This window comes from Onychostruthus taczanowskii, unplaced genomic scaffold, assembly GCF_017590055.1.
Source record: "Onychostruthus taczanowskii isolate IOZ18803 unplaced genomic scaffold, ASM1759005v1 scaffold20, whole genome shotgun sequence".
Classification (NCBI taxonomy): domain Eukaryota; kingdom Metazoa; phylum Chordata; class Aves; order Passeriformes; family Passeridae; genus Onychostruthus; species Onychostruthus taczanowskii.
Genome location: NW_024499240.1, coordinates 8,069,647 through 8,086,150, shown reverse-complemented (window position 1 = coordinate 8,086,150; position 16,504 = coordinate 8,069,647). Strand labels below are relative to the sequence as shown.

At 36.2% G+C, this 16,504-nt stretch overlaps 2 protein-coding genes across 2 annotated transcripts in view; one reads left to right on the top strand and one right to left on the bottom strand.

Moving 5' to 3' along the window:
* The window catches only part of CERKL (ceramide kinase like), a 49,254-nt gene extending 38,359 nt beyond the window's left edge, over positions 1-10,895 (top strand). The window contains exons 7-14 of the mRNA XM_041403734.1: positions 3,402-3,476; positions 4,548-4,725; positions 4,991-5,059; positions 5,384-5,409; positions 5,493-5,601; positions 8,571-8,667; positions 9,822-9,988; positions 10,814-10,895. Of these exons, the coding sequence (XP_041259668.1) occupies positions 3,402-3,476; positions 4,548-4,725; positions 4,991-5,059; positions 5,384-5,409; positions 5,493-5,601; positions 8,571-8,667; positions 9,822-9,988; positions 10,814-10,895 (803 nt within the window). The remainder of the gene's footprint in view (positions 1-3,401; positions 3,477-4,547; positions 4,726-4,990; positions 5,060-5,383; positions 5,410-5,492; positions 5,602-8,570; positions 8,668-9,821; positions 9,989-10,813) is intronic.
* Positions 10,896-12,228: 1,333 nt separating this feature from the next.
* The window catches only part of ITGA4 (integrin subunit alpha 4), a 34,892-nt gene continuing 30,616 nt past the window's right edge, over positions 12,229-16,504 (bottom strand). The window contains exons 25-28 of the mRNA XM_041403764.1: positions 16,354-16,473; positions 15,741-15,839; positions 15,415-15,534; positions 12,229-14,552 (exon numbers count right to left, since the gene is read on the bottom strand). Of these exons, the coding sequence (XP_041259698.1) occupies positions 14,460-14,552; positions 15,415-15,534; positions 15,741-15,839; positions 16,354-16,473 (432 nt within the window). The 3' untranslated portion in view covers positions 12,229-14,459. The remainder of the gene's footprint in view (positions 14,553-15,414; positions 15,535-15,740; positions 15,840-16,353; positions 16,474-16,504) is intronic.

Genomic DNA, 16,504 nt, shown 5'->3' with positions numbered 1-16,504 from the left:
GTCATTACATCACATTTATCTGTTTGGATGGGGGAGACATTAACAGCCTTATGAATATTCATGTCGTCTGGTTAATTAAGTTAATTGTACTGCAGAAGTGCTTGCACTTCCAAGGACAATTTTTTTCCCTACAATTTCTGTTTGGTACCTTCATCAGTCATGCTTTACATGACCTGCAGATACTGTTCTCACTGAGATGCTTTTGCACTTTTGGTGGAAAGGAGGTGGTAGGAAGTTGTTTGTAATGTCAGGAAAATCAGTTGATATGTTGAACAGGATTGCATTTTGGAGTAATAAAATCTTCTTTGTTTCTGTAAAAAAATGCTGATGATAGAGATGCTGGGATTGTATGGATAAAACCTTTTCACATTAAATTGAGTAGCTGTAATGAGAACTAAAAATGTGACTTACTGATGTGTGAGCAGTGCAAGTCATGGGCATCAAAGGTTTTTAGTTCTCTGAAGTAATATGATAGTGTTCAGAGGAACAGTTGTTATTGGTAAATAATATGTTGAGTTTGCAAAGGGGAAAAGAGATTACTTGGGAGTATGAATAGTGGTATTAAAACCATTATTGAATCACCATTAAAATCAGAAAGGCTTATATCATTATTTTTGTATAGCTTTTATAGTTTGTACTTTGTTTGTAGGCTGCATGTTTTTGGGTTTACTTTGTTTGTTTTGGTTTGGATTATTTTGTCTGGCATTCTGCTTGTATAGGACTTAGTTAATTAGGCACATTATTCAGTCATTATCGGGATCAAAAGTGCTGGTAGGCATGTACTAAGTGGAGTTTTTAGAGAATATGATGGTGCTTGCTCCCACAAAACTGTACTTGGTCTAATTCTTCAACTTGAGGAAGGATGGATGTGGTGCTTTTGTTTTTGAACACAGAACTTGTTTTATCTTCCTCAGAGTCCTGAAAGGGTGGGATTTTGCCTTGTTTACTTCTGCAAATGTTAATGAGCTCCAAAGATTTAAGAGAAGGATGCAATTACTTGTGCCTATCCTGTTTAGTAGGAATGAGATTTAAGTCTCATTAAAGTCACTTGGAAGATTGGTACCGACTTCAGCTGTGGTTGTTTGGTATCTTGCTGCCATCTGCATTGATAAATTACTCTTAAATCAGGATTGCAGCTTAAACTCGTACCAAGCTTGATTTTCCAAACTGTATTCCACCTTGTGCTCATTAATTAGCTTGATCTTCAGTGAGAAGTGAAACATTTTTTTTTTAATAACAACTGCCCTGTCTTGACACAAAGGAAGTTAAGCATGGTTTGTCTGACTTGTAATGATCTGCTGCTTGTATGTGTGATTTCCTTTGTTTTAGAGACCGACTCCTAACAGTTGATAAGAGCTGTATAATACTGATTGAAGGAAATATTTGAGTATTTTTGAGTTATATCTTTAGCTACCTTCACTGGCAAAACAAAACTAGTTGGATCTGGAAGTTAAATCAAACATGAAGTCATTCAAACATGAAATATTGTCAAGTCATTCAAACATGAAATAGAGTTGGGCATATACTTGTAGTATTCTGGAATAATTACTTTTTAGGTCAAAAGTAGGGTTTTTTGCAATTTTTGTGTATCTGTTACCTTAAAAGATGTACCTCACTTCCTTCATATAGCAGGAACACAGAGCTCCTCTCTCTGATGTATGGCAGCTTTCCATGAAGTTCTGAATTGCTTTCAGAGGCTAAGGTGCACTAAGGAGTTAGCAGGTGATCTGCGAGATTCCCAGTTATACTAAATTTTTATATTTAGAGAAATTATTGGAAAAAATAAAAAATATATTCCTGAACAAGAATGGCATGATGCCTTTAGAGCTTTGTAATTATGTATATCAGTCTTTGCAAATTCAGTATTTTTTTCTACACTCTGCATGACATCAAAGCAGAATTTGAGGATAAACAAAATTTTTCAATCTGTTATTTTATGCTTTTTTAAGTGCTTATTTAAATATTGAGTGCCTGTTTCTTGACATGTGACAGTATTTCCCTTTCCTCTCCTCTTTCCCCTACTTTAGAAATACAAGTAATTCTTCCATAAAACTTTTGCAAATTTAACATCCAGAATTGTCTATTGCTGCTGTAGCTTATTAAATAATTGAAACAAGAAAAATAATTTGAAAGTCTATGTCAGCTCATTTTCATATGGGAATGTTATGTTCTAAACTATTCTTGTGTAATTTTTGTTCTTTTAATTAAACAGTTATTGAATTATTCATCCCTTAATCGGTGGTATGAACAAGTCAATATCCTGCTTGTTTGGTGGCAGGCCTTTATTTTTCCAGAGGTGAATTCTTTTGCTCTGCTGCTTGGCTAAGCAATGCCACAAATGAGAAAAATAAATTTGAAATTTTTTTAAAACACCTATTTAGGAAAGACACAACTGCTCCTTCATGATTTTAAAAATAAATTTCTATTAAAAAGTCAGCTGATGCACAGTGTTTTATGTCCTAGGTATTAAAGCAGAAGGGTAACATTTACATATATATGTCCATGTTTCTTACCCAGGTAAAGTGCCTTGACATACCAGTCACCACCAGTCATGGGCCTTCAGAACTCTGCTTCTTTCTTTTGCAAACTGACAGCTGATTTTCCACTCTCTTTTTCAGCTCTGCGCTGACATTGCTGGGGTTTGATTTTTTCTTCTATTTGTCACCTGATTTATTCACTCCCTTAAATCAAAATCTGTTCTTCTCTTCTCTTCTCTCTGGTGGCTGGTAGAACGACTGGCTGCCAGTGTCCAGGCAGTGACAAATAAAAGAGAGATGGATCAGTTTTGATGCACTGAGTGCAAGTCACCTCTTTGTCAGATGTCACATTCTGCCCGCCCTGTTTTTCAGTCATTGAATTCTTACCTGTGAAGCTGATGTGCAGTAATTAATTTTATTCACTATTCCAAGGACCTAAAATGTAGCCTGCAAGAAGCACAGCAGTTATCTTTGACTAAGTTAAATATCATTTGGCTTGAAAAATATATGGTTTTATACTGTCTGGGTATTATTTTACCAACCTAAAAGTATTCCCCAAATACATCTTAGATAATCTGCCTTCCATGGGTATGTATGAGGTGATGATTAAGGAGATGGTTTAAAAAACCTCAAACAGGCAATGTTGTGAAAAGTTTGTTTCTCCCACTGCTTTGTTTTTATGGCACTTATGAATGAATTTGCAGAGAAGATTTTATAGACCTCTGGAAGTTTTAAAGGTTTGAATTTAATACTGTTCATATACTATTCATCATTTCTGCTCTTAACAAGACAATTCATGGGCAGGCCTTTTTTTTTTTTTTTTTTTTTTTGGAAGTGCAGTAATTAAAAATGCTGTGTAGATTTTTCTGGTTATTCTGTATCTCTCATGTTTTTTACAGCAGTTTTTTTTTTTCACTTTTACAGGTACTACAAATATTTTGGCCCATACACTCTATGGTATTAAACATGCAGTGACAGCAACATTGCACATTGTAATGGGTAAATATTTTTACAGTCATTACCAGATTATAAATAATAAAGCAATGTGTAGAAGTTTGTCATAACCAGTTGCTCAGTAAAGACATAGCATTTTGCTGTGTCACTGTAACCTGTATTGTAAGGCTTTTAAACCCAAATGATTCTATCCTGGGTTTAGCTCCAGGTGCATTTCTTTTAAATACTAACAGTTTCTATAAGAAAGCTTTATTCATAGAAAAAACTGTATCGTTTGCCACTAGATCTGCACAATAAATGGATTTTGAATGTGAAAATGTAATTATGCTAAAAGGGAAAGGTAGGTTGGTAGTATAAACCTTATTTTTGGGTCTTACCAATAGCAAATACTTTGTCAGAAAAATGTTAATTTTACTCTCAAAGCAGTATTTCTTTAGAACTTTTATTTTAAATTTAAAAAAGCGAAAAAAGATTAAGGTCCCTCTTGAGTATCTCTTCTCTTGGTCCTGCAGTCTGCAGTGGAAGAGCCTTTGCTCTATTTCTCAAGTCATAATACAAAACCCTTTACAGGCAAAATCTAAACCTCGCTTTCTTTAAAAATCAGAGATCCTGAATGCAATGGAAGATGCTCAGGGTCTATTAAAGAAAAAATGCATATATCCTGTCTTGAACAGAATTATATGTTTATATTTGATAACTGTAAACATGAATACATTCAAACCCTATGTTTAAGCATTCCCATATATCCTCCAGTACAATGTGCAGTCCTTACATATATTTGGTGAAACAGTTGCAGAGTTTTATGCAAATATTAGCAATATTACATTTTCCTTGATTCTACTTGTTGAAAATGTGCAAAAAATTAAGAGTCAGACTCTTTGCAGCCTTATGAAGTAGCTAAACATTTTCAAGCATCTGAAATTACTACTTTGATAGAGTCTTAATTTTATCTAGGTTGATTCTGGTTTTGCTTAGTAAAACTTCATTTCCTAGACAGAGAAGAATCTGGAGGGATTTTTCCCCCAGCTAAAGTAGATGAAAAAGAAATGGTAAGTTGTGTGCCATTTGAAACACAGATTTTTTTTTTTTCTCTCTTCTCTATCTGTGGAATTTTAGGACACATTCAGGCAGTAGATGTGTGTACTTTCAGCACTGCAAGCAAGCTGCTGCGCTTTGGGTTCTCAGCCATGTTTGGGTTTGGGGCGAGGACGCTGGCTTTGGCAGAGAAGCACCGCTGGATGCCCTCCAGCCAGCGGAGGGATTTTGCTTTCATCAAAACCCTGGCAGATCTCAAGTATGCCAAGAGATGTTATGTTTTTCTAGTATTTCTTATTTTCTTGAGGAAAGTGAAATAATAAATCTCATAAAGACAGAGAGAGCAGTATATTTTAATTGTAGACCGATTTAACTCAGATGTGATGTATATCCCTCTTACAAGTTGAAGAGGAGATAAATTCTGTACATTCAGAATCTCCTTAAAATCATCTTTACTTTGATAAAAGTGTGTCTAACAGTCAGAATACTGGTTTACATCATAGTAAATGTCAATACTTTTCTAGGCCAGAGGAATGTGAATTATCATTTCTCCCTCTACAAATTCCACAGGAAGACACTCATGAGAAGGACACGTAAGTAAAATTGACTCAAGCAATTCCAAAGCTACAGAAATGTGTCTTTAAAGAATAAAATTGTACAGATTCTTTTCTTTGTTCAAATTTAATCAACAGGTGATATAATCTTAAAAAATATGTATTTTGACAACTGCAAACTTGTACATGTTGTAAAGTGTTTCCTGTAGACTGTTTTAGAGGATATTGTTACAAGGCAGTCTTCCACTCAGTATTGTTGATTTTTTTAGTTCCACTAATATGTTACTTTTTTTATAATGTATATGTTGCTTAAATGTACTACTGACTTCAATTTTTTTAACCTACATGTTTCCACCCTTTTAGAAAGAAGAAAGATAGAACAAAAAAAGGTGAGTTTCTGCTTTTAGGATTTTTTAAAAGTGAACCATGGCTGATTAACTGGAGTAATATAGAATTACTCTGTTATATTTAGGTAACAAGGATCAATGGCAGAAAATTCAGGGTCACTTCCTGAATGTGAGCATTATGGCAATCCCTTGTCTGTGTTCAATGGCACCAAGAGGCTTGGCACCTAATACGAGGTCAGTATGGGTTTAGAGAATTAGTCATGTCTATAAATTGTGACATCTTACCTTAAGACCTTGGCTTTTCCGAGAATATCAGCCTATGTTTAGGTAGTCTAGTCCCTCTGGACTGGGGGAGGGAGCGTAGACTGCAGCAGACTCGATAATCCCAGGAATTGTAATCAGTTTTTGGATCAGGCAAATAAGGTCAAGCAGTCTAACTAGAATTATGAGTGGATAATTGCTGTGATTAAATTAGTTGGCAAGTCTGACTTAAGTAGTAGTCATGGAGCAGTCATCTGTCATAGGATTTGGCTTTATGGGGAAACTTCACCCTTAGATTTAATTTTATTTTTTCAACTATAAAAGTGGCCCTTGTCTTCTGTTCTACAGCCAGCAAAAAATGAAATATGAGTCTTTCTCATGTTATTAAGGACTAAAGTTCACACTTGTCTTTTTCTTATTGTTATTATTTGTTTGGTTTCCCTCAGAACTTGAGAAACAAAGCTTCTACATGCAGGGTTTGGGGAAACAAAGGAGTATGTAACCTGGTTGTTGACATTGACTCTTTTTGCATTAGCTCCTTGTTGAAAGCCTCCTTTGTGGTGACCAAAGCAGTTCTTAGGTGGTAAATATTTGTGCCTGTTGTATCCAGTTGGCAACTGAGCAGAATAGCAAGTACAAACTTCGTAGTTGTATGCAAAGTACAAAATTCTCCCTCAAAAAAAGAATGCAGAGACTCGTGTGTGTAAATGAATGTGTACCAAAAAAACCCCAACACCCAGGGAAGTTAATGGAATGAGTCTCTTTTCTTTCATTAGATTGTCACTAGCTGAAATTGGAGAAGAATTGATGAGGTATTTTTCTTCAAAATTAATGGCTTATTAATAGAATTTGACTTCCTGGAAAGAATGTAGAACCAAATTATTTATGAATAAACTCTTAATGAGAAGTTTTCTTTGCTCCCAGGGTCCCTCTAATCTCACAGTCCTCAAGATAGTGCTCTGATGCAGAACTTTGTTCTGCATTTATTTTCCAGCCAGCTGGAAAATTCTGATGAGAATTTTAGCTTTGCTTTCTCTTTCTATCTGTTCTTCCCCATTTCTCAGTGACAGGGAATTTTGTGACAACTCCATGCAGTTATTGCAGGTTTGAATGAGCCGGTTTCTCTCCCAGTGTAGCTGCTCAGTTGATCTCTATTTTTTTTTGTGTGTGTAAGAATATTCCCAGTGTAGCTGCTCAGTTGATCTCTATTTTTTTTTTTTTGTGTGTGTAAGAATAACCTTTGTTCTTTCATCTCTTATTTTTAATCTTGAATAATAATATTGAATTGTGGTCAGCTGGTAGAGTAGGAAGGGTAGACTCAAACAGGAGCTTCCTTTGTCATAGTGAATAACTTATTGACTGTAAGTCTTTTCAGTATGGGAAACAAAAATGTGGCACTGATTGTTAGACTCCAGGCCCACTATGGAAGGAACTCACGCAGGTTTCTTCTCTCACTTTTTTTTTTTCCCCAAGAGGTTCTGCCCTGTGAAGCCATTTGAAGTGGGGTGCAAGCTTTGGCTGCTGCCTGTAACACCACTTACACTGGTCTAAATTTGCAGAAATGTGTCCAGATACCTTTAACTGTCTGTGCTATGTGAGCCCTGGGGGATGTCTTTTTCACAGCATAGGTGTTGTGCTTCACTGCAGATGGGGCTTTTTAGAGAATTAATGAGAATTCTTAGTCATTTCTAAAGATGAAAGGCCCTAGTGCTGAATGCCCAGTAGTCTGCTGTGCCCTTTTATTGAAACAAATATAAGGAGGCAACTTTTTAAATGTCATCATCACTCTTTCCTGAATCAGCAAAGTACTGCTGTGCCAGGTGACTTGCTTCATGTTTATGTAACAAATACCCTCCCAGATAGTGCTGTTACCACGGTCTGAGAACATTCCTGATGCAGCTGTTGAGCAGCTATCTGAACTATCCCTTTCAGTGCTGGTAGGCTGGAAGTAATTTTTTAAACACTCTTAAGATATTTTCCTAACATAGATGCTGAATAAATGAATAAATATATGTGCAAAAGATAGGAAATACAACATCTCTGTCCAGAAGGCAGTCTCAGCAGGGATTGCCATTGTTCATCAGGTACTCTTGTTGAACACTGATCTGTCTCTATAACTCAAATGGGACTCAGGCATGGTTGCATGGATATTCCAGTTGTTAGTTTCTGTGCCCAGTCCATTAAGGAATGGGAGAACTGGCACTGGCTCACAGTCTGACCCCAGTTCTCAAAGATGCTAAAACACCTGTGGTGACTGGATACTGAGAGCCACTGAGCATCTGCACTATGGGGGCTCTTGTTTAATCTCTAGTACATGGCTGTTTTATCTCATACAAAACTCTCAGTCCTTAACTTTTATTTTGTTTTGTGAAATGTATAAATAGAACTGTACTAAGAACTGCTATGAGAGTGTGAGTTGGAGATGTCACCTTCGTTAGGGCAGCGTGGGTGTTGGTGGAGGGGGTGGGGGAACCCATCTGCGCTGGGTCTGTGCTGGGGGGCTTCCATGCACCTTGGCACTGTTTTCTGGGTACAGCTCTGCCTCACAGCACTTATGGTAACTGTTATTTGTTGCTGGAGAGAAAAGTAAAAAGAGAAGTTTGTGATCCCTGATGTTTAAAAGCCATCTGTTAAGTAGAAAAGCAAGCTTTTCTTAGATTATATGTATTGTATTCAAGAAATTATGGATATTGATAAAGGACTACAAGTTATTATTACAATGTATGTTATAAATATATTGATGCTGAATAACTTCAGTGCAACATTTATATTGATCTACAGGGTCGGGGTCAGTGAAAAGATTTGAAAAACCATTGAGACTATCCTATTAATTTATTCTTGTAGGCTTTTGAAAAAATTTCTTTCCAATCTAGGCTATTGAAGGCCTGCTATACTTCCAAATTAATGATGAAAGATAATTATCTTTTTGGTCTGCTTTTCAGGTTGAACAATGGAAGCATGGCTCTTATTGTTGTACAAAATACTTCTCGAACAGAGTTTATAAAGCATCTGAAGAGATACACCAGTGCAAAAAATCAGGTACCCTTAATTTCTTTCTGGTGATTATAAAAAGAACAGTTAATCGTGAAAGTAGACAAGCTGCAAGAGTTAATGTTAGCATCCTAGTAAGGAGACTTATCTTCCTGTCAGAATACATTAGCCCCTTTTTATCTGATTTTTTTTTCTTTTTTTAAATCACTAGACTAATACAGATTAGCCTATTTCAGTCCATCTGTTGTGGTTTAAATTGTGTTTCTGTTGTACCATAGTTTTATGGGTGTAAAGCCCTTCCACCACAATAAGGAAATGCATGCTGTGTCTGAATTTTGTGTAGTGCAGAGATGAAGAGTGCAAAACTGTGGGGGCATCACACAACTGTGTCAGAAATTGGTGAAGGTGGTAATTTCAGCAGGTCATGGCATGATGTGCTGGTAGCAGTGGGCTGTGAGCATTGATTTTTAGCATCCCATCTAATTATGTTTGCAGAACATAATATCAAAATTGTCATAGTTCTGTCATGGAAGAGAAAAATGAAGCATTCAAGCACAGATCTTATTGCTGTCTAAAGCCCACTGCATGGCCCAAACACACTGGTACTCGTTCAAGTGTTCTGGGATTATGAGAAATCACTGCAACAGGAAGGTTTGGGTTTGAATTCATCTACAGCCAGAGAGTTTGGGGGAGAGATGGGTGAAAATTCAGGTGACAGCACTAATGGCTGAATTGAGGAAATAGCTTAAGCTTTCCAGTTATGCTTTTGGAGGAAGGCCTTGCTTTTCTCTCTGCCTTTGTAGTTACAAATAATTTACTAGAATTCTAACTAGCCTGGTTTAGGACAAGATGACTGGTAATGAACAGAGCACAGGAAATAATCTGCTTGGACTTTCATATATTCTGAAAGTATTTGGTATGTGCAAAATATACCCCCTTACCTGCAGGTTGATTGAGTCCAATACAGGAATACAAATGGAACACTATTTTTTTTCCTGAGGCACTATTTAGGATATAAACAACACAATAATCTATAAACACTAGCTGGAATATATAATGGCTCATGTGGTCAAAGCTTGAATTAAATGTTCCTACTTAGAACAAAAAATGTGCCAGCTTTTTGATTTCAAGTAACCCATTTTGTTTTAAGCTACCACCTGCATCGTTTATCTCCATTTGCGGTCTGTCTGTGTTTGGTTTAGTTCAATTTTCCCTTTGTTGAGACCTACACAGTTCGAGAAGTAAAAGTACAACCAAGGCTTAAAAGTGGACCTGATGCCAAGGAAAATGTGTGTCTGAATGCAGAAGGAAACTACCCTTGGAATATAGATGGAGACTTAATGAAGGAAGCATCAGAAGTTCATGTCCGGTAAGGTTCAGTATCCCTTTTAGGGACCATATTCCCATAACAGAGTAGTGCTGCAATCTCAGATGTGTCACATCTCTGCAAGCACAGATGGTACCAGAGTCAGGTGTTCTAAATGCTCCCACACAGAACTGCTTGCACTGCAGGGTCTGGCCCTTCCACCATCGTTTGGGCCTCTGCCTTGGCTGCCTTGTGTTCATCTTTGGAAAGGTTTGTTATAACTCACATGGCCTTCCATCCTGGTGCTTTGTCAGCTTCCACTCCATTCTCTTATTTTTTGTTGCTTTACTACTTCTTGTTTCTTCTTTCCTGCTACTTTACCCTTCCATTCCTTGAAGAACAGATGTATATAATGTGTCTCCATGAGGAGCTCCTTCTGGGACAAAGATTCCTATTTGGAAAGCAGCATGTGTAAGGTTAAGAAAAACATGTAGTTCTTCAATTGTGGAAAACTTAATGCTGCTTGAGAATAGTCTCCATATCCAGCATCTAAGAATGAGACTACAAATACATAGGAAATGGGAGGATTATCAGTGGAATTAAGTGGGCAGCAGCTCATTTTTCTGCAATGCACACAGGATTAGTTGAAGGCACACAGCTCAGAGTAAGTCTGGTATATAAAATAAAAGGCAGATCATGTTGTAGGATATATAATATATTCTTCTAAAGATGATCCTATAGGAATTGTCAAAATGTAATTCACCCTGATTTATTTCCATATAAAAGCTCATACATATTAATTCTCCTCACCAACCTCAAGAAGCAGCACACCCATTGCAAGAGTTGATGACACTTGATTGATAAAAGTTTGACTTCCCTGCTTCACAGGGTGCATCCTCAACTTATTGATCTCTATGGAGTGAACACTGATGATCTGGAGAGTTCCCAAGTGACGTGCAACTGCATATAGAAGGGACACACTGGGAATTCTGTAATAAAGAATCCTGTTCTTACCCCTATGCACAGCTTTCCAAGGTCTGGACTTGTCCTGATGTCAGTTGTAGCAGAAGCTTAATGGGTAAGGGTTAGGGTTTGCTCTAATTCTAGGTTTAAATTGTTATTAAATTATATATTTTTATCAGGCTCTATTTAACTGTACTGAAGGTGTTAGGCTTTAAAAAGTGAAAATTGTTTGTATTGGTCTCTTATCAATTTGGGGCTTGAGAAGTGTCCATCAGAATAGAATTTTTTTTTTTCATTAGTCTAGATTTTTTTAGACTGAGATACTTCTAAGTCTGCTGCTGCTATCCATGTTGTCAGGTAACTCAGTTCAGCATAGGGAAGAACCATACCTCTACTCACCAGCTCTAGCTGAAGAATAAAAAAATGAAAATGTCAAAATAAAAATGTATGCATTTATTTTTTTAATCAAGTACTTCTATTCCTACTAATGATTTTTTAATGGTGCCTTAATACATTTTCTCTCAAAATGTTTCTAGTCAAATAATATAAAAGAATACGATGTCCTGTATGGCTTTTCTTTGTTAAAATGTATTTTAAAAACTGCTCTTTGTATAAAATTAATATTGTCTCTGTCTTAGAATTTAAACATTATTCAGCATAGTTTTTGTTGTTGCTAAGACTAGAGTTGTGATAAATAACTTAAGAGTTGACTTAAATTCTTATAATTTCCTTGTAGGGCATAAACATAATTTTTGAGTGGTTTTTTTTTGGTATTTTACTTAGTATTGAAGACAATTATTTCAGAGGACAGCAAATGAAGACTATATTTTTTTCTGGGAACTGGCTTCCTTTGAGATGAAAAGTAGCAGACCACGTTTTTCCATTTGCAGGACCATGGATAACAAATGTTTTCCTAGTCACTGCTCCAGGAGTGGTTCAGAAGGCAGTGCACAAATGAAAGCTGCGTTGTGTAAGGGCAAGAGTGAGTTGGTTTAGGTGCTTTCTTCAGGAAGCAGTCGAGTGAAATGTGAAATCCAGTCTTTGTATGATGTTGCTACATCAAGGGCTTAAGTCTTTACAAGAGATCTATAGGCTACTATGATTTAAAATAGTTGTAAGAATTCTTATCTGTGATAAATACACAGGACTGAGCACTGCACCTAAAGTACTGCAGATGAGGATTTGGCTCCTAAACCCAAGCTGTTGCCTGTTGTCCAAGTCACAGGCAGCAGTCTCCACTTAAAATTCATACTCTGTCCCATCAAGTATTTTTAACATGCTAAGGCAATTCAAACTAAACTTCTTTCATTTGTTTAAAAAGGCATTCCAGCAACATTTAGTAGATTTAACTTATTTATTAAATGAAATTTAACAAAAGAATCGAATTTGCAGAACGAACGGCATTCATCTGTTTAACTAGTTTGGGGCTTTTTTAAATAAAATGCAGTTTAGTAATACTTTATAATCTTGCCACCATCAGGACATTGTACATTCATTTTTTGTCAACCTGGTTTATAAAAGCTTCATAACTTTGTTTCATATCCTAAGAAAAGGCAGCCAACATATATACATGTTAACAATCAAATCTGAATAGAAAGTGTACAATTTCCAAGGCATCATTATCACATGTACTGACTTATGTAAACTGTTTAAAAGATAAATAAAATGCTTTTGTTTCACTTCCTTGCATTGTTTGTATTCAAAAGAACATGAATGCTTCTTCCAGTATTTGAGGTATATTTTTCACAGTATGCTGTAATTTCAAGCTAATTTCTATTGAAAGGTTTTTCTGGTTAAAGTGCAAAAATTCACTAAAGCCATTCGGAAGGTAAGCATTTTTTTTGGTACAGTTTTCACACATATTTGCAAGAAAGTATTTAATTCTTGACATACTTTATTTTGAGTTTTTAAAAAAATATATGCACATTCATTTGTCCTTGCACTGTAGATATTAGAGGAAAACATACTTTGGAGTGATCCACATCTTTGGCATCAAATGAAGTGAAAGGAAGATACAAAATGGTCCCAAATACCTTTGGAATCTGTGGGTAACATGGCTTTTATGGCACCAAGCACTCTAGTAGCAGAAGTGCTTGCTGAAGGCACTTGCTGTGGGTCTGAGTTTCAGGCTAGTTCCCATAGGATGGATGGTGCAGCTCTGAAGCATTTGTGCAGGTGACATTCCGTTCTTGGTGCAGTTCAGAAAGACACCCAAGGCCCGGCCTCATGGCCGAGCTCTGTCCTTCTGCTGCAATAAATCTTGTTACTGACGAAGCTGAATGTTCTCCAGCTGCTCTGGGGAAGCAAAGGAAGGTTTGTTTCCCTTGTGCCTTGTGCCGTTTCACCAAAGCTAGGTGGCAGTGCAAACTTAGCTAGCTGAAGAAACTTCCTGGAGTAGCAGAGCAGTGGTTTGATCCATGTTTCTGGTCAGTCCTTTGCCTTTCTGCCGAGTGGCTGCTGAGGGTGCCTGTTTGGATGGTATTTATCTGACACCTTCCAAGAACCCAAGCTGGCTCTCCAAGTAAGTACTTTCTAAAGCACTTAATCTAAAGATAAAATTTGGCCCATTATGGTTGGCAGTTGGAGTGTTTTTGGTATATGTGTCTCTCTGTTTTGTCAGCTTAAGCCTGTCTTTTTTTTTCAGGTTCTGGAAGAATGCCAGCACATAAATCCTACAATATGTACTATAGAAAAATCTTCAAATAAATAAAAATAAATACTTGCTTTAAAAAAACCCCACATAGAAATAATTCATTGGAAAAGTCCAAAACCTTATGGCAGCACTATCTGAGGAAAGGATGAAACAAGTAATTCTATCATGCTTGCAAGTACCATGTTATAGATGACTACAAATTATAATCTCCAATACTTTAATCTTCCTACAGCTGCATCTCCAGGCTACCCCACACAATTCCCTGCTCTGAATTCACCTTTGGCCTTCCTGGTTCTGGCTTTCTTGGGTGTCTAAGTACCTTCAGTGATGTGGCTGTGCCTGTGAAGCCAAAGCTTACGAGGTTCCCTGCAGAAGCCCAGAGCTTCTGAGAGCTGTTTTCTGTGTCCGTGTGTCCTGCTTACAGTCCTAGGGGTATGAGCTAATTTATCCTTGGTAAAATGCCAGACAAAAATGAGAGAGCATTTCTTCTTGAATGCCTGATCAAAATATTACTGAAACTTTAAAAATAATAGAATAACTCATGGTAATGTGTCTGAGATCTTACTTTCCAGGATTGGCCAAAATTATTGCTTTCTACAAATACTTCCTTTTGGTAAGTAATTTGTCTTCTCTTTATCTTTAGTGTTCTTCTGTCTGTTTGAAACCAGATATATATATATATATATATATATATATGGCATTTCAAATATTACTGGCAGACTTCAGAACAAACTGGTTTACCATTTTCATATTAGAACAGTACTGTAAAGTGTATCCTCCATACAGTTCAAGGAAATAAAACATGTTTTGTAAGAACAAGTAAGCTCACAGCTTAGGATTCTTTTTGCTGATGTTTCTCCTGTGAGTTAATCTGAATTTTAATTTCTTCATTTCAAAATCAAATGTTTATTTGCCATCTTAGTCATTTTTGTTCCCACTTTTAAAACTCCAGCTGTCTCTTCTGTTCGTGTCTTGAGGGACCGGTTTGTATTTCCTTTTGAAGAAGCCAATCTGAAATACATAATTTGGAATCTGTTGTCAGCAAATCTTTGTCATCAAATCTAAACCATAAAAGATTAATTAAAATAAAAATGCCTATGTGTGGCATGTATGAGGTATGGTATTTGCCAGGGCTTTGTCATACCACGTACTCAAGTTTTACTCATCAGTTAAAAAAGTAGGTTTGCTTTTTCTTTTTTTAATTTTTGGGAGGCTAATGCTCTCCTGTATGGAGTAAAGACTTGGGCTTGTGAACTTTAACAGTCCACAGAATCCAGTATTTTTAAAAATATGGTAATAAAATGTTCCAGTTAAATTTGTTTCATTCCTACATGTCCATGTAAAAATGATGGATGGAGAAAGTCTCCATGTCGGTAAAGAAGTTAACAATCTCTTAATCACTTGTCAGAGGGTCTGCATCCTTATTAGTTTTCTCTTTTACTTAGACACAGAATTTTATTACTATTTATGTTGCAGTTTGAAATATTAAACATTTTATACTGGAATGAAACCGTGTTTTAAACTATCAGTCATCATGTGTCAAGTGATATTAAATGTGGAGAACCATTACACAAAAATGATCCATTTGATATCATTAAAATACATAAATCATTTGCAAACATGAGATGCCATAGAAAACATTGCAAAGGGACTTGTGGTGTTGAGCAACAGAAAATGTAGAACAGGCAGAAGATGAAGTGAAATGAGAAAATGCAGAAATACTTTTGAAGACCCCCAAGTTACAGGAGGAATTATCTTTCTTTAGAAAGGACAGATCATAATAAAATGTTATTTATTCTTTAACCCAGATTCAAAAGCCCTTCAACAGTATAAATTCCTGACTTGAAGCAGCTAAGGAATACTAAAAACCTACCTTCCATAATATAAAGGAAAGAACCAATAACAAGGTAACACCAACTATTAAGCCGAGGGAAATAATTAGCACAGTAACACGGGATTTTGGCTTTTGGTGGTGCATTCCTTCCAAATAGACCTGAAAAACAGAAAATAAGCTTAGTGCTAACTGTTGGGAGTTTTTTCCCTAATAGATACTAAAAAAACCTAGGAAAATTAATTAATTTCAAAAGTAATTAACACTATATTCATTGCTGGTGTATAGGTATGTACAGAATTGTGCAATATTAATTGCTGTTTTTCCACTTTAATGTGTTCATCACAAATTCATAAGAGAATTCTTACATATGCAACTTGCTTGTCCTTATGTAGTTCAATAACTTTTGCACTTTTTTCTGGCCAGGCCGTTGCTCTTACTTCAAACTTCAATACTGATGCATCATCCTGATTAAAAAAAAAAAATCTTTCTTTTAAAAAATGGCTTTAACACACTGATTCCTGCCCAGCAAAACGTGATAACACAGCTGCTGACATAACCAGAATCTCACACAAACACACAATGGTGCCTTTTTCTGAGCACAAAACAAATTAGTACCAGAAGCTGGAATGAAGCCAGGTTGGATTTTACTTCAGTCCACATCCATGCTACTTTTCATAGAAAAATACAACTACGAGTTGAAATTAAATCCCCATCATACATAACCCAGCCAGAATAGGCAAAGCAATACATACTATAAAGTGACAAACTAAAATACATACTTTTGTTTTTAATACATCACCTTGAGCCTTAGCATTGGCAACATAAAATAGGTTAAAACCTAGAAGATTTAGATTTAATTGTGTTTGAATCATGTTTCACTGTCAGAAAACAAATACTAATACCTTGAATTTATATGCAGGGAATACTGCAAATATGCCTTGAAATATTCCCCTCAAGTATGAAAAATTCATGTGTTACCATTTGTAAAAGTAAAGGAGTAGCCTCCAGATGCAAGTGAACAGTTGCTTCTTTTCCACTTTCCATGTTTCCCAGCTTGCAATGTATTTGTAAGCAAAGGCTGTCATTTTTCATGCAGTACTGTACAAGGGAGGGAAAGATTAAAACTTAA